The 21,545-nt window shown below is 36.9% G+C and overlaps 1 protein-coding gene across 5 annotated transcripts in view; it reads right to left on the bottom strand.

The window, feature by feature from the left end:
* FAM135A (family with sequence similarity 135 member A) overlaps window positions 1–21,545 on the bottom strand; it is an 81,445-nt gene that overhangs the window by 8,125 nt on the left and 51,775 nt on the right. For all 5 annotated transcript variants that reach the window (XM_048297616.1, XM_048297618.1, XM_048297617.1 and 2 more), the window contains 8 exons: window positions 21,049–21,098; window positions 19,194–19,349; window positions 13,408–13,481; window positions 12,971–13,125; window positions 10,406–12,716; window positions 8,241–8,401; window positions 6,493–6,584; window positions 4,359–4,456 (listed from right to left, as the gene is read on the bottom strand). In XM_048297616.1, coding sequence (XP_048153573.1) covers window positions 4,359–4,456; window positions 6,493–6,584; window positions 8,241–8,401; window positions 10,406–12,716; window positions 12,971–13,125; window positions 13,408–13,481; window positions 19,194–19,349; window positions 21,049–21,098 — 3,097 coding nt within the window. The remainder of the gene's footprint in view (window positions 1–4,358; window positions 4,457–6,492; window positions 6,585–8,240; window positions 8,402–10,405; window positions 12,717–12,970; window positions 13,126–13,407; window positions 13,482–19,193; window positions 19,350–21,048; window positions 21,099–21,545) is intronic.

Below are 21,545 nucleotides of genomic sequence, written 5' to 3'. Positions count from 1 at the left end.
TGATCTGCATGATGTAACTTCTCTTGAGTAAAACATTGTTTTCTACAGAAGATCTGAACGTTAGCAGAGATACTCTCTTGACAGTTCTCCTACAGTTCAGACAGTGTTTATTAAAAGTCATTAAAGGGATGAAAAACTCTTATATTGTACCATAACAAAGGGCATTTTCTGTGAAAAATTCAGGAATCCATCTATCAATTCTATCATCCCTAAGAATAAGGGCATACCTGAACCAAAACTTCAGAAACATGGCAGACCCATTTTAAGGAAAACCGGGTGCTCACAATCAGCTATGTGAATGTACCTCAAAGATTAAACACTTGTACTTAACTGGAAAAGACTTAGAAATAAAACAGAGGTTACAGTAGTATGTTGTGGTCCAATTCTGATGCTTAGGTGAACACACGATAAGCCTTAAATTTGTTTTCTAGTAGAGAAAGGTTTAACAATTTGCTCAAATCAAAAAGCAGAGAAAAAGGAGAACCCTTCAAATAGGGTCTTGAAAGGATAAAACAGGAATGTAATCCATCCTACTCATGGGATGCTCTGCAAAAGCAATGAGCACTAGGTGACAGTATTACAATCTTCTGAATGCATCATTAACACACTGAAGTTAACAGAATTATCGTTTTTATACATGCTTTATGATACAAGTCTACCAATTCAGATCATACTAGAAAATCAGACACAGCAAAACCTCATTATTCTGTGCCAATAAACAAAAACCCAGTCCAACTATAAAAATTCATGGTAGAAAGAAAAATCAATCAAGATTCATAATCAATGATGTGCTGAAACAACAAACAGATGTTTTACTATACACATAGCATTAAAAAATTTCCTCTTTTTTATGAGCCAATGTTACTTAGAGAAGAGGATGACAAGCTGATTAATCCACCTGAGGTCAAAGTCCAATACAAGTCATCAGAAATTACATAAGACCTGACATGTGCAAAACAGTTTCTGAAACTACACTGTAAGAGCAGGTGGTTTATTCCCTAGCTGCGTGGTTACCTGGGAGGGCTTCCATCCTCGCAGATACTCAGAACTTGAATGGGTATGACTGAGCAACCTGACGTGCTTCCAATGCATTACCTTTGATGGTGGCATTGGTATGAGTGGGTAACTGATCCAAATAACCTCCAGATGTCCCCTCAACCTAAAGCCTCCCATGATTCTTTACCAAACAGCTCTTTTATAAGGCAAATTGCATTTGTTTTGAATCACGCTTCCAGCTCACGCTTGCTGCACGCTTGTAGTGAGCACAAAAATTTTGTTCAGAGATGAACGAACGTGTTAGATAGTGAATTGCTGCAATAACTGATATTAGCTCTGGAGGTACCAAAAACGTTTCCTGAAGCTGACACTATTCTAATGGTACAGGGAGTGTCTTTTCTCAGTACAGGAATGTAACGCAGTAAATCAGATTTCCGCATTACTTGAGAGCACGAGACTCTGCATTTATCCAAATAAAGGGCAAAATCTCCAAACATCTCTGGACTTGTCTTGACCTGAGCTGATTTTAATTTGTTTAAGCTGTGACAACAATCATCTGCCAGTGAAGTAACAACTCAGGTCTAAAGTTGTTTTAGTTTCACTACAGTTTCAATTAATAACAAGTAGTTGTTCTGTGTGGCTTGACTGTATATCATCAGAATGAAGTGTGGTGTGGAAGAGTGCAGGTACAGGTATCATATGGCAGAGGTTCCCAATGGTCTATTAATGGTCACTGCAGGAGCACAATTGTGTAACTCAGGAGAAAAAGCTGGCATTAGAGATAACACAGAATGGGAGGGAAAAAAGAGTAAATGGGAAACAAAAGAAAGAGCATATGGGCCATCTGGAAATATAGAAATATGAAATTAATCTATCCAGACCCAAGGCCAAGGAAGCTGGAATTCCCACCATGAACATCATTGTCCTTATACTGAAGCCCTGGAATGCTGATGTCCTACTGCTTAAACAAGACAAAATCCACCAATCTTAGGATGTTGGCTTTTTTTGCCATACAAAATCATGGATCTAGAGACTGATGTCTATTTTGACTGGGTTATGGAGCAGGACTTGTAGAGAGAACACTTCCTTTAGGAGATGGGAAGATTTTATGAGGAGAAACCAGCATCATTCAGGAGACCACAGATAACTGCAAGGTCTGCTTTCTACAGTAGCGTAACAAAAATAAGGCAGGAAAGCATTGGCTGCTTGAGCAGAGGATTTCTCAGCAATACTTTCTGGGTTGTCCCTTCAAGGCCTTGCACAGAAGCATGTCTTTCTGACAGCTCTCTCATGTAGCTACCAGGGAACAGCTACAGGATTTGCTGGCAGATTTAACATTCTCATAAGAAAAGCTTAAGGTGAGAAAAGAAAACTTCTGCTTCAGACAGTATATATCTTAAAAAGGAAACTAAAATAAAAATTCATAGTTTTTTTTTCTTTCAAGTGACGAGTAACAAATAAAAGTGAAAAAATATTTACAAATTGTAAGTCTTATGAGAGAAGCAAGCCAAAAGCAAACAAGAGTTTAGTTCTCAGGGATGACTAATGATAAGGTAAGTGGGTGGGTTTGCTCACTACAGCCTTCAGATAACAGCCTGGGAGAGAAGATCCTGGTGTGTGCTGGTGGATTACAGAACTCTTCTCTCCCATACCAAGGGTGCTACTACGTAGTCTGTGAAACAAAAATATGATCGGATAGTGCCTCTTTAATTTTTAAACAAACAGTTTAGACAAAATTAGGCATGTCAAATCTTGCCTATCTCAAACCAGAAACATTTGTTTAAATAGTGAGATTATGTTTAAATGTTTTAGATGTTTCCTCCAGCTCAATAAAGCCTACCAAATACATGTACATGCAGGAACTTGCCAGAAACACGTGACTAGCAAGTAAAAAAACCTTCTGGATGGATAATTTGAGGATGCCTGAAAAAATCAATGAAGTCAGGCTTGAATTAGCTCCTGTCATCTATTGATGAGCTAACTCCAGCAACACTGCTGAGTTGGTAAGGTAGTCTGCCCAAAAGGTGCACCCTACTTTGAGAAAATAAATGCAACAGGCATTCCCTGGAAGTAAATATAAAAGAAAACAGGAATGCATAGACTCTGGTAAGCCCTCTAGTAAGATGTAAAACATGCTCTTTAGCAGATGAAACATTCAGGAAACATAAGAAAATAATGAAATACATTATCATGCAGCTGCCCTTCAATGTCACAGGTAAGATGAAAGTGCCCTGTAGGAATGACAAGACAAGCAGTCTGCCATGTCATACTTGGTGAAGGGACTATAAAATCAGAAGTGTTGGGGAAGATGAAACAGGAAAGCCTTGTAAATATGACTGCCTGACAAAAGATTTTGGGAATATGAAAACTACAGGCAACATTGAAATGAAAGCCACTTTTGAAATACCAAGTCTTAGTTACTGAACAACTAGAAAACAATGGTATGGCCACTGAAGTAATCCCCTCTTGATGGAACAATACCCTCTGCTTGCAAACAGGTCCAAGGGTCAGAGCAGACCCTACTAGCTCAGCAGAAGGGGTCCAAAGAGTAGTTTTTAGAAGTTAAGATGTAACACTCTATGGTAATATAAGAACTCTTATAGGCTGTATGTAAATGCTATAGGATTTGTATCTTGTATTAGATTGGTTAGTGACAATTAGAATATTCAGTACAGAAGATGATTTATTGTATTGTAACCAGGACTTCAGACATTCTCACTTCCATTTTCTCTCTTCCATTCTTTTCCTCATTCCTCTCTTCCACTTCTACTCTTGCTCTTACTCTTGCTCTTACACTCTCTCTCTCACCCGTTCACTCTCTTGCTCTCTTGGGCCTGCTCAGAGCTGAGTCTACCAGCTCTGAGCAGTGCCCCAATACCCACGCCCTTTACAATAAACCGACTGTGTCCCAAGACCTGCCTATAGAGATCTCTCGTCTCCATCCGTCACCGTCTACGTCCGGCCGTCCCGACTGGACCCCAGAACCCTAAACCTACACAGAAGGAACCTAACTTCACCCTGGCATAGTGCTACTACAGTTTCCTTCAACTTTCTCAAAATACTATCTGTTTTTCTGCAGAACCCTATTATGTAGGATCTGTGGAAGCACAGGACAGCAATTCATTAAATGCAATGCTTAACCTCTGCCCCAAACCCAGCAACAGATGAGCTTACAGCATTGTTCAGTCTTCTTTCATTTGGCAATTCCCTCTCTCCATTGTCCTCCTTCCCCCTACTCCTCCCCCCTCCCAAATTGCTTTTTCCCATCTCTCTTTTGGCCTGCTCCTGAGCATCACAGTTTGGAACAACCCAGGGTTCTAGTTTTAAGTTTATTTCTGTAAATAGTATAGAACAGATATTACCTGATTTTTGAAAGGGGTGGATTATAAATTTGTATATACTGTATAATTTCATCTAAAAGACGATCTGTCATGGATTCAAAATCAGCAAAGGTATCATTCTGTAAAATAAAGGAAATAAAAAATAACTGTATTTTCTAATGCAGCAATATACATTCTGCATTCAGCCTGAATTCTTATTCCCCAGTGTTTTGATCAACAGAACACAAATAAAAGCATCGATATTAACTCTGAATACAAACACTACAGCTAGTTATTATAAATTTTTCATGTCATTTTCTTGTAACATGGAATAAAGTGATACACATTTTACTGTAAGACTACTTTCTTCTAATACACCAAAACAAATCTTAATGCTACATGCCCAGCCGTACTTCTAAGCTGTTCTCTACACTTAAGCTTATCTGTAGTGAAACAGAAGACCAAACTGCATGTTCAGAATTAAATCCCACTGCCCATGAAATAGAGATGAGACAATTACTGCAACAGCAGTCTACATTAATACTGTTTATTCAAAATGAAACAAACGAACAAACAAAATCCTTAAGGCCTTATGCCCAGCTCATAGCTGATTATCTCTAATGATCAGCAGTATGAAATTAAAAGAGATAGGCAAAGTCTGCCTAAAACTTTTCAACACAAGTTCCAATGGATCTGTGCTAAAATCTGCAATGTTCAACATATTGGTAAACGATCTGGGAAAGGGAAGAAGGAAATGAAATATCAGTTTGTAGATAAAACTAAATATCCAGGATAGACAAATCTAGAACCAACCAGAATTTCAGAAGAATCTTATACTACTGCATGCCTGGGTGATAAAATGGCAAGAAATGCAAACGCATGCTACAAAGGGAAAGCCAGCCCTAACTGTATATGGAAACAATAATCTATACATCTGTGTAGCATATAATTAGCTGTGTTAGGAAAGCAAGGAAAGAAAATAGCAAGATAGCATTTTGTCAGTCCATACTGCACAAGCATCTTAAATGCCCTGTCTAATTCTCATAATTCGATTTTAAATGACAAGAAATTTCAAGTGGGCAGGGAAAGGTATCATGGATGAACAGAAACTGTCTCACATCTAGTTGTAAGAAATATTAAATGGACTAAGTCTCTTCAGTTGCCGCCTGAGGAAGAAATTTTACTTGTTTATAAAATACATGATTAACTGAAGCAGTGAATGAGGAATGATTATTAAATATTTTTTCCAAAACAAGCTGTAAGGTAAATTATTTCAATATCCTTGTTTGCAACTCAATTATTAATGTATACAAACTGCAGAATTAACCTCAACTGTATGCTGTGGATACAGAAGTAAAAACATTCAAAAAGAATCAGCCAACATTAAGGAGAAAAGTCTGTCAGTAGCTATTAGGCTCAGTGGTCTCAGTGGAATCCACAAATCAGAAAGTCTCACAGCTGCTGACTGACACAAACTATAGGGCTAGAGAAGAGAAAGCCCGGCTTGGTGCCTGTCCAGCCTGTTCCACAAAGCATCCCAGCAGCTACTGCTAGAAAAATGCTAGTGCACTAAATGAAGCTTTTGTTTGAGCCATTGATGAGACTTTGTTCTAGTTCATCTCTGAAGTACGTGTAATACAATATGTAACACACACACAAAAAAAGTAAAAATTAGTCTTTTGTGCTTTGTCAAGTTTACTTCATCAGAAAATAGTAAAATTCACAAAAGTTTAACACGAGGTAATTTGATATTGGTTCAGTGTGATGATGTAGATCTTGCAGCATGCTGACAAAAGAACGAGAGACAGATATTTTGTATTTCTCAGATCCTCTGAAATAACACATCTCCCTTCTTGCTACACCAGTTTTCACTATTATCATTTGTATCACTAGGACTGAGCATATTTTATCCACAATCCAAACTGCTTATGCTGAGAACTTAGGAGACACAGTACACACAACAAAATGGCAGCAACAAATGTTGCCTGTTAAAATATTTACCTTCAATACCATATTGTAATTACTTTGACACAAGCCACAGATCAAATCAAGGATGTATGAGAATACAATAAAAACATACAAAATGTGGTAAACAAAATAGTGCCCTTAAATAAATATGTCTAAAGGTTTACACTGTTCATAACTTTACAAAAATTCGTAGCTGGCAAATAAATACCTGATTCCTTTCAGACATAAGAAATTCAACTCTTCCTCCAGGCAGCCCTAGCTCAATGTAAGTCTTCACTAATCTTAGATCTGCGCTGTTACCTTCAAAAGAAAAATAACAATTGAGTTAGATTCTGCAAAGTTAACTTGCAATAAAAGCACTCAATAAAAGCACTGAAAAGAATCTCTGGCAGAACTTTTTATTTAAACACAGCTAATGATATTCAGCCCTAATTAAAATTCAGTGAGACTTTGAAAGATAAACTACAATGTCAAATTAAGTGACAAAATGGTTATGAAAATGACATTTGATGCAAACACTTTTAAAAAAGCAAGGATGTAGGAAATCATGTTTGATTTTGTCTTAGCATCCAACTGATACATAGCACTGTGAACATTACATTCTCGGAAGCCTAATTTTGATAAAGACAAAGAACTCAGAGCTCGCTTAAAGAATTCAGTGAAGGAGTATTTTCATAAAATGAAAAGGCAGAGTGAACTGTCAGCAGATAAAGATACATTTAGACTGGTACCCAAAACAACAAATGCTAGTTTAACTAGCATCCTGAAGATTTTTCCACATCAATAGTCATGGATACTTTTGAAGAAAGAGTAGCCTTTCTGCCTTAATTAGAGAACAGGATTTCTATTTACATCTATCACTTATAGGAAATAGCTTGTATAAGCTTGCCATTTCATAAGAAAATTCTAACTATGTGGACTTTCATAAGGCTTCAAACACATGTATTTTTTAAACAACAGGCTTCTCGGTCAAGTTAACTTTTCTGCCACTTCTACATAGAGTAGCATGTGAATATCTACACTAGTAAGAGGGAATACCTCCAAGTCCTATCTTTAAAAGTACTTAACACAGGCTGCTTTCTGCCCAAAGGAGGAAAGAAAAACTACACTGTTATTTTATTTTTTTAACTTAGGAATTTGAAAAATGAAGAAGGTACCTGTGCAGTGTTGGTGCAGTCCAGTACTCTATTCTACTGCCCTCTTGTGTTTCTTTACATTGTTAATTTAAGAAGTGTCTCAAAAACCCACAAAAGCTAGATGGGATATTATTTCTTAATATGCATATATGCTTTGAACTAAAAAGGTGAATATACTCAAGCTACTTAAACTTTACAACCCTTTCAATTAGCAAGCGATTTTCTCACTTCTACCACAGTAGAATCTTTGTCCTTGGAAATATTCAAAAACCCAACTGGACTGCATCCTGGACAACTTGCTGTAGGCGACCCTGCTCTGAACAGGGAAGTTGAACAAGACAATATTCAGTGATTCTTTTCACCCTCAACCCCTCTGTGACTCAGTGACTTAACCTTTTAAAAACTTATAAATAAACACCTGACTGTGTTTTACATGTACTATTTCTTTTTCCTAACAAGACACACATATTTCATTTTCCTTGACAACACAGCAATTCTAAAGAAAACAGCTTTGTCAGTAACTCCATTCTATTACCACAACACAGACAAATTCCTCTATGACATAAAAAACTTAAAGATGCACCTGATGTGAACTATGGCATTAAACAGATTTATGTGCAGGGAAGTTTTCTTTAAGAAGTCTTCTTAATTTAAAAGATTTTATGGAACATGTTGTCAAATGTAGCAGTCCAATGTCAGATTCCCATTTCCCTCCAGTGAACCTATTTCAGGTGTTCAGTTCAGAGTTCGAATGACCAAAGCTAAATCTCACGGGTAATCTGAACTGCTATCTTGTACAGTATCACATTTCCCAGCATACCATCTAGGCCATGGACACAGACAATAAGATGTACTCCTTTGTCTGAACACTCATCGTCTTCCGTACTGAAATAAGGCATTGAAGAAGCCAGTTTGAAAACATCACTATACATAAATCCAGGAAGTTTAAGTTGCCTCAATTCTTCTTTAGCCTGTAGGAAACTGGAACAAAAAAATACTTATTATACATTTACTATTGCTAGATAAATGTGGGGTCTTCCAGGATAGTTTTCTACTGTAATTTTGCTTTGTATTCCATGTAATTAATATGAACAAAAATATATTTATCAAATTACTACTTTCACAAAATAAGCCAATTCCTCAAAATATTTTTACTGCAGATTCCCTACAGCCCCTTTTCCTCTGTAACAAAAACTGTATCTCAAGCTCTACTCTCTTCTCTCCTTTAACCATCTTTAAAAACTCTCAAGTATTTCTGAAACCACTGAAGATTCTGGGTTCATTGTGGTCTTGAGCAAGCAACAGCTTTGTTTCCATGCAATAACAAAATTATAGAAATTATAACCAATTGGAAGTCAAGTTTAAGATTTTCACTGACTTTTGATAATTCTTGCCAAACCCATTTCTTAGGTCAGCAGAGAGGTGGAGTCAGTGCTGTAATATCTCACCATAGGGTTCCTGTGGTAGGCTGAATAACTGATACTTGCTTCTGAAACAACCAGATCCAGACTTCTGATTATATATTCTATGAAGGCATGCACTATAAGGTTTTTAATAGCTGAGATCCTCACATGCTAGGAGCTCCTTGTGTTCCTCCCTTTCTTCCACTTCCCTTAGTTTTTGTGTATGACCTTCCTAATTGCATATCAGTTTCCCTGCAGCAGATACAGCTTTATGCTTTCTTATGCTTCCTTAATCCATCTGTTCCGCATGATGCCTTACAGCGCCATGCTGTACCCCATCCTCTTCTGCCTGCTCACTGCTTCCCTCCCATTCTACCTTTTGTTCTCTGTTTTCCCAGCTTTATCTTTAGCTCATTCCTCACTAACTGGCAGGAGCAGGCCTCAGTGAAGTCAGCCTGAACAGAAACCTCTGCTGGCAGCTGCTCTTATCACTCTGCAACAGAAGCTACTTGAGTTTGTACTCAAGGCATGTTTCCTGAACACACCAAGGGTGGTTCTTTATGGAGCAGATCGTACCGTGTGGATTCACAATTATCTCATGTTCCAGGAGACTCTGCTTTTACCATGGCCAAGTCCTTGATTTTATTCCAAGTTCACTTTTATTGTTACAGAACAGCCTGAGTAGTCTCTGCTCTTCATCTGTCCCATTCCACACCAGTACCCACCATACAGTATTTCAGAAGCTACTTTTTTGGCCACTTCTAACCTGTTTTCCTCCATCTGACTGCTCAATCCTTCTTCCCGTTCTCAGCTGCTTTTCACAAACTATCTGGTTTTTTATCTCTTCCGCCAGCTCAGCATTGTTTCTAACCTTAAATTTTCTTCTCTCTCACAGCAACATTTTACTTCCAATACAACACATAAGCTGCTGCTTCACATGTTCATTTAGCAGCAGGGGGTTATCAGGGAAACTCCGATGTTTACAGCAAGAAGAGATACAATCTGGGATCCCTGATGTTCCTCTAAATTTGGCTTTCCTGGTATCCAAACTGCAGTGTAATTTAGAGCACTGTGATCTCCGAGGTGTTACATTTTTGATACCTGAAGTTAAGATTTAAAAATAAGGCAATTACTGTAGCTTGCATTACACATTTGCTTCACTTAAGTAATCAGATGGACAACCAGTTACACAATGTTTTTGGGTTTATGTTTTTAAAGTCAAAGCATATTTTCCCAAGCTTGCTATTTTAACAACTTCCATTTCATAAAATACCATTTTTATGCTCAGTAGCCTTTACAACATCATTCTTCAGCTGAATGATTATTCTTTAAAAATAACAAAGAAAGCTCCTGTTTTGCTTGTTTCTCAAACCACATGAAATTACAAGATAACTGATAGAAGTAGTTCAGTGCTAAGACACTTTTTATCTCAACATCTAGAACATGCTGTTACTTGGGCATGCAGAATCCACAAGCCACAGTTCTGGGGCATTCTACAGCCCAACTATGCTTCTTCTCCCCTTCTCTACTATATTAACATCATTTTTAAAAGTAAAAAGTTTATTTTAAAACAATCACTTACGCTAACATCTGAGGTTTTGGGGAGCTTTCATACCAGGAAACAGGTGAAGCTGAGCTGTAGGATGTGCTGCCTGGCTGTTGTGTAATTGCATCAGATTTATTCTTTGAAGAAGAGGTAACATTGCAGGGAGAGTCTCTCAGAGAAGAAGGGAATGACAGACAACCAGGAGTACAGACAGGGGGCACAGTTATTATGTCTTGCAGGTGTCCACTGTCAATCATTTCAGATCTCAGGGCTCTCTCTTCTGCTAAGCCATGATCCTGGTCAGCACTGCAAGCTCCATCTAATATACTATAATCTGTTTCTTCATAATACCCATTTTCAATCATTTCTTGATCCTCCTCTTCTTCCTCATCTTGTTGGGAAGAACAAATAATTTGTTTTTCATGTGCTTCCTTTTGAGGGCTAACAGGATTGCTGTTGTCCATAGGTAAAATATCTGAAATATCTGTGCTGCTTTGAGAGCCAAAATAGTTTTCAACAAGTCCTTGCTTTACCATGTCAGCACTACCAGTTGGAGAAGGATTATCTGTACCAGTTTCACTTTTAGCTACTGACAGTTCTTCAGTTGTGCCCTTTAGTTCTAAAGCCTCATTATGTTTTCCTTTGTTTGTTTTTTTAACCTCGTACACCGCATTTACAGATGAAGAACCTGAAACAGCAGATGGCTCACCCATACAAGTTGTTTCCAAACACAACTTAACTGTTTCTTCTGTATCTCTAGAATGCCTTTCAAGGTCCTGAGAGTCCTTGCAGGTTGTGCCAGGGCCTGTTTCTGGGCTGTAACTTTTCACATCAGTCGGTGTATCCTCGTCTAAAGCAACCAAGTGTAACAGATCTTTTTTTCCTGAGAGCGAGGAATGTATAGACAGAGTTTTGTTATCCAAGTGCCCTGAAAATACAACAGGCTGTTGCTGCAAACTGGTGTTTGATGTTTTACTGTCATCACATTTTGGCAAGTCAATTGCTCCTAGATCCACTACTGTTTTGCTGTCACTTAGCTGACATTCAGGTACAACAGATATCTTTGAATTCTCATCAGGTGACAGCTCATCATCATCTGAAGGCAGTGAATTTATGGATGTCAGGGATGACTGTATTTCACTTACAGCACTTGTACTCTCAGTGCAATGGCTTTCTATTGTGTTTTTTATTGCACAGTCTGGTTTTAGTAGAGGCTGAGGAAACACTCTCTCACCATTGTATGCACTTTGTCCATGAACATTTTCAGAAACATGATCAGGGTTGGGGTGAGTTGCAAAAGAACTTGGTTCACTTTCTACACCTGAATCTGAAAACCTAGAAGAGGCATATGTCACACTAAGATCTGGTAATTTAGTCATGTCTCCACTTGCAGAGAGTTGACTTTCTTTTGTTGAAAGAGTAGGAGGATTACTTTTCATTTTTGTCAAGATGTCACTGGGATGCTGAAAGTTTCTCTCATGGACCTCTTCCTTTTCAAGCATAGATTCCTGTTCTCCCAAACTCAATTTATTTCCAGATTCTGAAGGCTGAATACTGGGTGTCAGCAAATTCTCTTCATGCACTCCATCTTGTGGAAACTCGGCCCATGATCCAGTGTGAGCCACTCCTTTCTCCTCTTCATAAAGATTCTTATTACTTGGTTTGACCTCAATTGTCCTGACTCCTGAGGAAGATGGTTGACCTCCATGACAACCTTCAAGTGTACCTCTGTGTTGTAAAGCACTATCTGCTTGAATAGTTCCAGAACCTGTCTGGGAGATAGTCAGTCTATCAAAAACAGCCTCATTTTCACAGTGCACAGGACTACTTGGACCTGGTTGGTCACCTTCAATCCTGACAGCCGTTTCATCAAATGCCAAATACGGAAGGTCTCTTCGAGTTATTTGCCTGGTGCAGGCCTTTGTATCCCAAGGAAATCCAACTACTCTAGGGTCCAGCCCTTCATTAACATTGTATGAAGGCTCGCCTTCCAATCTTTTGCAGGCATTTTCCAGTGCTTCACTTATCAAACATTTGTATCCTACTAACACCACAGAGTCCTTTGGGTTCTGTTTTATGACTTTTTTTGTGTTTTCAGCTTTTATTGTTTTTATGAGCTTAACAACCTTAGCTTTGGATTTATTTGTATCTTCATTTTTCCCTTTCAAAGTTTTTGTTAGCATCTTTTCAGATTCTGAATGACAAAAGATGGAGACACCTGCTGGTCTTATTTTCAGTTCTGGGCTAGTAAAACCAGCAACGAAACCTTCTTCAGCTTCAAATTTATCTTGTTTATTGGACTCTGCCCTTGGAAGACTCTGAGCTACCAACCAGGGTACATCCAAATCTTTCACAGAAAAAGAGGGGCGGGGGGGGAAAGAGAAAGGATATTTACAATAAGATTATGTGGGTAAGTGATGCTATAACACACTAGCAATTATAGAATTTTACACATCCTCAATACTCAAGCTAAAACCCTATACCCTATCAAATAAATGTTGTCCTTTAAAGGCAGCAAGAAATTGATAGAAAAATACTCAAGTTTTACATAATTTTTGCTCATTTCTTCAAAAAGGAAACTGTACTGTGAGGTCTGCTTACCTTCAGTAATTGTATCTAAATACCGATCTTCAAAGATAATAGGCAAGGAGTTCATATCTCCATCTAATTCACTGCATTCAATAGGGAGGGGTGGAAGAGAACTGCAGAAGGAAGTGTTTTTGATAGCTGCACACATCTGTAGATGACTTTGAGCACTGAAAAAAGGAAGCAGTCCTCCATTAAAAAAACAGAACTATTTTTACATTAACAGAAATTACCAACAGTTTAATTAATTTTAGTAGAAGCTTTTCTACTAATTAGCTGTTAATAGCTTGATTATTTAATAACTTCTTATATAACTTTCAGTAATTTAAATCTATATTGAGAAGTTTCTCTTGAATTTCTTATGTATTTTTGCAATGCCACTTCCACACAACATAAACTACAGAGGAAGAGTACAACATGCTATATACTGTGGAATTCCAAAGGTTACTCACTGTAGTTCTTGAAAGGCAAGAGCAGCTTGCCTAGGATGCTCAAAGCAAAAGAATGCTTCAGCAAATCTGCGCACCTGCAAGATCCAAATGAAGGTAGAACTTAGTTTACATTACAAATAATTTCTAAAAATCCACCAGCATTCCCATGCATCAATGTATCATTTGTATGTATAATACAGACAGTTATTTTTTTAAAAATGTTCCTTCTGGATGGGTGCCATAGACAAGACCAGTGACCGAAACAATTTTAATTTGTGCTCTGCATAACTGGGAATTATATTAGATTCCACTGCCTGCTGAAAATTTGATTTCCAATAAATCAATCATCCAAATCAGGCTCACTTGAAACAATAACACACAAAAATATTATTTGAAATGTCAATGAGAAGAAAGGAAATGACTGCTGAATTGCACTTCTGAATGAGCCTGAGTATTACCTACAGAAGCAGAAACCCACTAGATATTCTGCAGTCTCAAAATATAGAGGAGTGTTTCAAACCTTCCGTAAGTACTCTCTAGCCCACAGTAAACTATTGTGCAAAAGAATCTTTTGTTTGCAAGGATTTCAGCTGGAAATGATGAGGACAGTAACAGAATGTACATTAATTATAAGCACTGTATTCAAGACTTAATTGTATGCCTGAGGTCAATAAACAATACGATACTGAAGTGCTATTTAATACCATAGGGGAGCATTTTTTTTTTTTACCATCAAATGTGTTAAACCATCAATATTCTACCATCAAATACATGCTAAAATAGAGAATGTGAATTACACAACAATTTACTACAAATGAAAACATAATCAATGTATTGAAGGTGCAATATCTAGAAACCCAAAGGTTCTGTACTATGAGATTTCTCAAATTTCAACATTATATATAAATATTAATTCAATCAACATGCAATTTATTTTTGCAACTGCCAAATTACCTGCATCAAAAAAAAGCAAATCAAAGAGAATGTGCTGTGCAATGGTTGATGGCAACAGCTTGTTTGTTAACATTAACTTGTTTGTATCAATTAAAACAAATTTCTATCCCACTTAGAGAATTACATATGTCAGTCTACTGAATCAATACTTTGTTTACCAAGCACTTCCTGGCCTCCTACGCCTTTATTTCTTCAATACACTCTGGATCTTCCTCTTAAATTATGGAACTTTTTGAACAGACTGTGCAAGTTTGCAGCGTGAAACTGGCAACAAGTGTGAAGACCTAGGTCAGTTCCCTCAGCTCTTTCACTTAGAGCTGCAGCCAGGATCTGTGCCCACCCTGAGCACAAACACGGCTCTACGAGAATCTTGTGCATGAACTGGCAAACATCAGATTTTCAGGACCATATTAATTTTATTCAGAGATAAGCACTTGCAAGGGAATTCATTTTCCCTCCTGATACACTGCCCAGTATACTTTTAGAGAGTACTACTTGGATTAACTTTCAGTTCTGTAGCTTCTGCATTTTTTTGTTTTCTTAATACAAGAAGTGGGGAAAAAATTGTTTCAAGGTGCTTAAGAAAAAACCCAGTCCCAAATCACAAACATTTTACCCCAATCTCTAATCTGCACTAGAAACTGAAAGTCCTGTCCCAACCTCCCAGAATTTATTTTACTGTATTACATGAAATCAATCTTAGTCATAACATCATCTCTGAATACTCATGGAAAATGCTTTGAAGTAAAAAGAAAACACTAAATTCAACATTTTCTTGTAAATGCAACTTCCACTCTTGCCAGCACTCAATTTGCTTTCTTTCAGAAGTTGTTGGTAGGAGTTTATGCATACACATGGGATTAGAATTGATGTTTCCAAGTAATTTGTTGCATTTTCCCAGCTGGCTTCTCTAAACAGACATCTACCTTGCAAACACATGATTTTGTCAGAGCTAATCCCCAACCTTTACCTCAGAAAGGGGGGACTGTTATACAATAGACTTAACAGATAATTTTACTGCTTAAAAACTAGATTTTGGAACAATTGATATGAAGAATGGACATTATCATTTTAAATTAAGCAATTTAAAAATTAATTAAAGATTCTAATCAATCAGGTAATAGTTACAGGAACACTGCCAAATTAGTAGATGTCTGTGGTATATGTCAAGAAAAGGGCACACAGCTGTTTCCCAGGAAGCAAGCAAGGTAGTTTTGAGTTTAGATGTGAGCACTTCACCACATAAAGTAACTGGAGTTTTATAGAGACTAGATTTTTAGAATACTGCACTCTCTCACAAACAGAAGAGGAAGGCATTTTTTCATTTGCAATAAATCCTATTTCTAATTGTTTAAATAATTCCACACTTTTGAAGAAAATCTCATTACCAACTCCAGACAGCTCCAAGTAGAATAGCAACAGTATAAAACTAGTTGAAAGCAAACTCCAAAAGCACATAAGTCTTTATTAATGAGAGAAAAGAACCCCAATCAACAGTAGTTTATTAATGTTTAATCAGTACTTAACTTATTGAAGGACTGAGGCACTTGCTAGGACACGATTAAACAGGCTCTGCAGAACTAGAATGACTGCCAGCTGTGCTAGTGACGCAGGCGCTACCGGCTTGGGTCGACTCCACAAGGACTTTGCAGGAGGAAATTGCAGCTGCTACTCCTAATCCCTACAGGCTTCTCAAAAGCATGATTTTTATGGTCCTCCCAATGTAAACAGAAAAACTGTATATAAAAACTGCTGTGGAATACATGTTGTGTGTCTGCATATTTATGAATAGCAGTCACAGATTTAGTGTTCAGCTCTCCTATTTTAGGACTGATCAAACTGAAAGAAACAATATTGGAAGAATATATTCAGACCTACCAGAAGATGTCACTACAGAACAAAGAGATGAACCAGTTTAGTGTTCAAACATTTTGTAATATAAAATAACATACTCTGAGCATTTTTTTCAATAAAATACAGTTGTAAACCTTATCAGTATGATAAAGTAGTTGATGGATGTTCCAGTTTACCTAAAGTCTTCCTCACCTTTTAACGTAGTGCTTTTTCCAAGTATTTGAAAATAGTTAAATATTGAAACACTTAAGTAAACATAAGTAAAATTATTAAAATAATAATTTCAATACTTAAACAACACTTCAGCAGAAATACCTGTTTTATAAGCATCTACACAAAGATGGTAAAGTCATTTGACCAAATACAGATGGCAGGCATTTCTAGGGAGTATTTTAACACAAGTATCTTCATCAGTCAGATTAATCACTCCCTAAAAGGGTTCATTAATAAACTTGACCAGGGAGAAATTTCCTGTGGAAGGTATAGTCTGGAAATATTGCAAGAAGAAAAGATAAAATGAGATTTAGCATCCAGTAGCAAACACATCAAAGTATCCATTTCTGAACTAATGGAATAAAAAGGTTTCTTATTCCAGAAAGGACAGGTAAGCCTCTTAAGAGGAGAATTAGTGGGTCATCTTTAGCCTGGAGAAAAGGAGGCTCAGGGGAGACTTCATTGCTCTCTACAGCTACCCAAAAGGAGGTTGTAGTCAAGTGGGGCTTGGTCTCTTCTGCCATGTTCCAGGTGAAAGGACAAGGGGCCTTAAGTTGTGCCAAGGGAGGTCTAGGTTGGATATTAGGATTTTTTTTTCCACAGAAGGAGTTGTAAAGCATTGGAACAGACTGCCCAGGAAAGTGGTGGAATCGCCATCTGTGGAAGCGTTCAAAATATATTTGGATATGGCACTTGGGGATATGGTTTAGTGGTGAACGTGGTGGTGCTGGGTTGATAGTTGGACTCGATGACCTTAAAGATCTTTTCCAACCTTAACAATTCCATGACTCTAAATGTCAACATATAGTCTCCAAACAGGAGAATTCGCAGATCATCTTTTAAATTTCAACTAAATCCAGTAACCAGAAAGCCTGCATCACTTGGTATGCGCAGATAATGGCTCCAGTGGAACATGATCATCATTGCAGATTTCCCGAAGTATGTCTATACAATCCTTCTGAATATAAATTCTCAAGATATTTCATTAATAAAAGTTAAAATTTATTATACTAAGCACTGCAAAACAAGGTTGAAAACCAACAACTGAACACACTTTTAGAAAACACAAGGCTCAATTTTAGCATCTCTTTTTCATTTAAAGGTTTACCAAATTTATGGATTGTGACTTCCTGCTCTACTGCCACATGGGAAGCCCAGTGGAGCAATGGTTTCTTACATATATTTTAATTACACATATTTGCAAAATATTCACACAAACTCATCCCATCTTGGAGTGCAGGAAACAAGTGTCCATTTAAAAATTAAGTAATATCACATTGCTGGTTCTATCTAAGTTGGCTTAGGTAAAAATCCCTTCTCAATGCTGTATTATGCAATTCTTACAGAGTCAGCCTGCTTGCTTTTTGCCATCAGGTCCTAAATAAAAATGTAATTTTAGGATTACCCATGCCTTGCCTCTCCTCTCGAGTCTTTGACAGATTATAGAGTATCCATAAAATACAGTGACAGATAACGAAAGGAGTGAGTGTAACAGCAACTCAAAAGGACACAGGTCATGCAGACATGAAATGAAATTATACTTTTTTTTTTTTTTAATAGGGAGGAAGGAAACTGCTATTAGAATTTTTTTTGAAACTGGAAAGCATCACAGAAATACTTTTAGTAAGTGCAATAGCTCAATTCCCATAGTATAATTAAATACTTTGATTTATACTCCATAAAATAATTGCAGTAAAACTCAATAATTAAGGCATTTATGAGCTAAGGAGGATGACGTACATCACAGGTTTTAAAAGAACCACATTTAAAAAGATAAACACGTAATCATTAGCAGTGTCTTTTCTGGAGCAGTAAAAATTAATATATTTAATAAAACCAAAGGAAGAATTAATACAAGTTTGTACAAACACTAACATACCAGCAGCTGAATGCAAATGCACGTTAAATGAAATGGTATTCTTGCTTCATACCTTCCACCACTTAACTTGAGGGATTCCAGAATTTATACGAAAACCACAGAAATGTAAGATTCAGAGACAGACAATAAAATGATCCCTTTCTTATGGCTAGGACATCAAACAAATAACCCTTGCATTCTTTCTGAAAGATTCCATTTATTCTCCAGAACAGGCTATTTCCACAACCATGATTTCCTCACTAAACAATGTGATTTATCAAGTAAGAGTAATGCTTTAGTTCATACCTGAATATATTTCACTACGGGAACAACACTGCTGTGGTTCTGCTTGCAGAGAGCCCACAGGAATTACACACACCCATAGACAGACCCACAGCACTATAGATGTGTTAGTACATACACACACATACGTGCCAGATCATTTCACATACATCTCTTCTTTTATAAAATCCCACATAAGAGACTTTTCAAAAATTAATGTTAGAAAGTCTTAATTTGGAAGGAAATACACTTTGTTTATGACAAAAGCAGGCAGCCTCAATGCAGCAGAGAAGTAAAACATAGGGTGGGCACTAGACATGGCTCCCACAGAAAAGTACATCAGTGCGCACAAATATATCTTATTCCACAGACTGCAGTCTGCCTTCTGAACTGCATTTCTTACTCAAACAAACAGTGAATTACTTGGGTCATAAACATAAACAATATGTTTTATGCATTATATTCCAACAACATAATACATAACGTAACACAAGGTAACAAATGAAATGCAACAGCTCCCTTTACAATTCCAACCAGCTTTCCCAAATAAAAATAGAAAAATGATCATCTGGAGTCTCATTTTGATACACATTTCCATAACAATGTGTCCCAGTGAGCGTATGAAGGTGCCCGGGTCAATACTTACTCTTAATGTGTGATGCTCTTTTGCTAGCAAAGCTGTCACCTCCTCTTGTAAGGTAATGACCTCCAGAAACTGCCCCCAGAGTGCCATCAGAAGTGAGCAAAGCTGAGCAAGATTCATATTTATAAGTTCTGCCAGTTCATCAGGATTTTCCATTTTCTGAAGTCAGGAAAAAATATTTACATGATTCACTGATGAAACCATAATGTACAGCCAGGAATAAAAAAAAAAAGTATAGTTTATCTTAGTGAGAATCTAATTTAAAAAGCAACTTTCAAATGAGAACTGTTTCAACTAAGTATCAAAACTGGATCGATCTATGTCACAACAGTAATAGATTATTTTATGTTGTATTAAATACTATCCCGTTGCTTTTTAGAATTAGGACTAGGACTCCTGTCCAAAAATTAAAGCAATTATTCCACTTATGGCAAAGAGCTCAACTGTTGTATTTTCTAACATATAAAAATATCATGTGCCTGAAAGGAGAGGAATCAGGAAACCAAAAACTGACACTTGCTATGTTAGTTCAACTTTGATAAAATCGTAAGAATTTAATAAAGACATCTCCATTTCAGAATAGTTATAACTCACAATAATCTTTATAAGATGCTATATATCTACATACATTTTATGCATAGTCAAGAAGCAGCGTTGTAGCATAGGCTTCCTAGAACCAGATCACACCAAGACAAATTCAGTGTGAAACAAGTTTTGCTTTCTTTACAGTGTACTGTAATCCTGTGATACAGTCCCACACCAGTCAATTGTAGACAGCTAAGCTTATGTTCCTTGCCATTTTAGAAAAAAATACAGTTTATCAGAAACTCATTGTAGGCCCATAAGGCACTGAGGCAAAGGGTTTAAAATGAAAAGACAGTAAAGAACCAACTCTAGCAATATTACAGAGCTAGCAGAAAAAAGGATCAGGAACACAGAAACACCAACTTAATAAGAGAAGTAAGAGGAACTTTTGATAAGAACTGTACAGAAGAAGAGAAAGAAGAAAACAGGAAATGTTCAGGGAGAAACTAAAGAATTCAGAGAAGCTATGTAAAAGTAAAAACTATTTTATACATAAAGATTATTAGTTGCCTATAGAGAGCTAGTAGTGCTGAATTTGTCTCCAGTTATACAAATTACATCCTTTTAATGGCCATATTACATTTTCTTGTGGTTATACTACTACTGCGTAACTAAAGGTGAGCTGACTGTTCTTCCAAGCTGGGCAGACAGCCCACTTGGCAGCAAAGCATGGATAATCCTTCAAGAAGTTTTAAAACCTGTCCTTTAAACTTCACTGTGACCAAGAAATCAGTTATTCAGCTGGGCTAGTTCTGACTAAGGAGAGAGATGAGGAGACAAATCTAAGCCATTTGAAGTAGATAGTGTTTCCTTAAGAAGGTAGGGAAAACAGGAAAAGGAGACAGCATCAGAACAACTACTTTCAGATGAGGAGATGACTTGCAGAATCTCCTTTTGTACAACCTACTACTATTGCTTGATCTTGTGTCATTGTTATTTGATACCATCAAACCCCAAAAAAATCAAATTATAACTGCCAAAAATTCAAAACATGATTTTCATACAAGTAATCCACCCTTCTTAACCTCCAGTTTCACAATATAAGTAGTTACGTGGCTACTACTGACACACCAAGCCGCCAGATCAAGAATTAAGTTTTTGGCATCAGTTGAGCAATTTCTCCTTGGAGGAAGAGTTGAAATATGTGCTGGCAAAAACCATACATGCTGTCATCCCTGAAACAAACAGTTTATTTCCAAGTAGGATATAAAATCAGCACATTCTACTTTTATAGTTATTTCACTTAATTAATACATGAAAAAAAGTCCTGTACCTTGACTTCTTCACACAATTCTGTAAGACGCATTTCTACATCTATGTTTTCTGGAAAGATGAGAGGACATATCCATGAGTATTTACTTTCCAAGTTGCAGAGTGAAACAAATTATCTCACGAAACAATTTTAAGACATAAAAAAGAATTAATCAAATAAAACTTGAAGCCATATTAAGTGCCACAGTTAAGTAAACTATAAACTTCCATTAAAATAATTTCATAGCAATTTCTGAGATTGAGGACAGAATATAATTTAGAAAAAAATTGCAACTATCATGATTGCTTATCATGATACCTTGTCAAGGACAACAATTTTCCATTCAAAATTAAATTTGAAGATACTGTAGTTTAGATGATACAGTTTTCAGATTATCCATTGATACTGCTGCTATTCAGCAGCATTGTCATCATTTAAAATCAAGGTAATACAATTCCTCTCCTACCAGACTTTCTAGAGAAACCTTATTCTAATCATTTTTCTAAAGGTGTATTATT

The sequence above is a fragment of the Corvus hawaiiensis genome, chromosome 3, assembly GCF_020740725.1.
Source record: "Corvus hawaiiensis isolate bCorHaw1 chromosome 3, bCorHaw1.pri.cur, whole genome shotgun sequence".
Taxonomy (NCBI): domain Eukaryota; kingdom Metazoa; phylum Chordata; class Aves; order Passeriformes; family Corvidae; genus Corvus; species Corvus hawaiiensis.
This window is presented reverse-complemented; position numbering and strand designations above follow the sequence as displayed.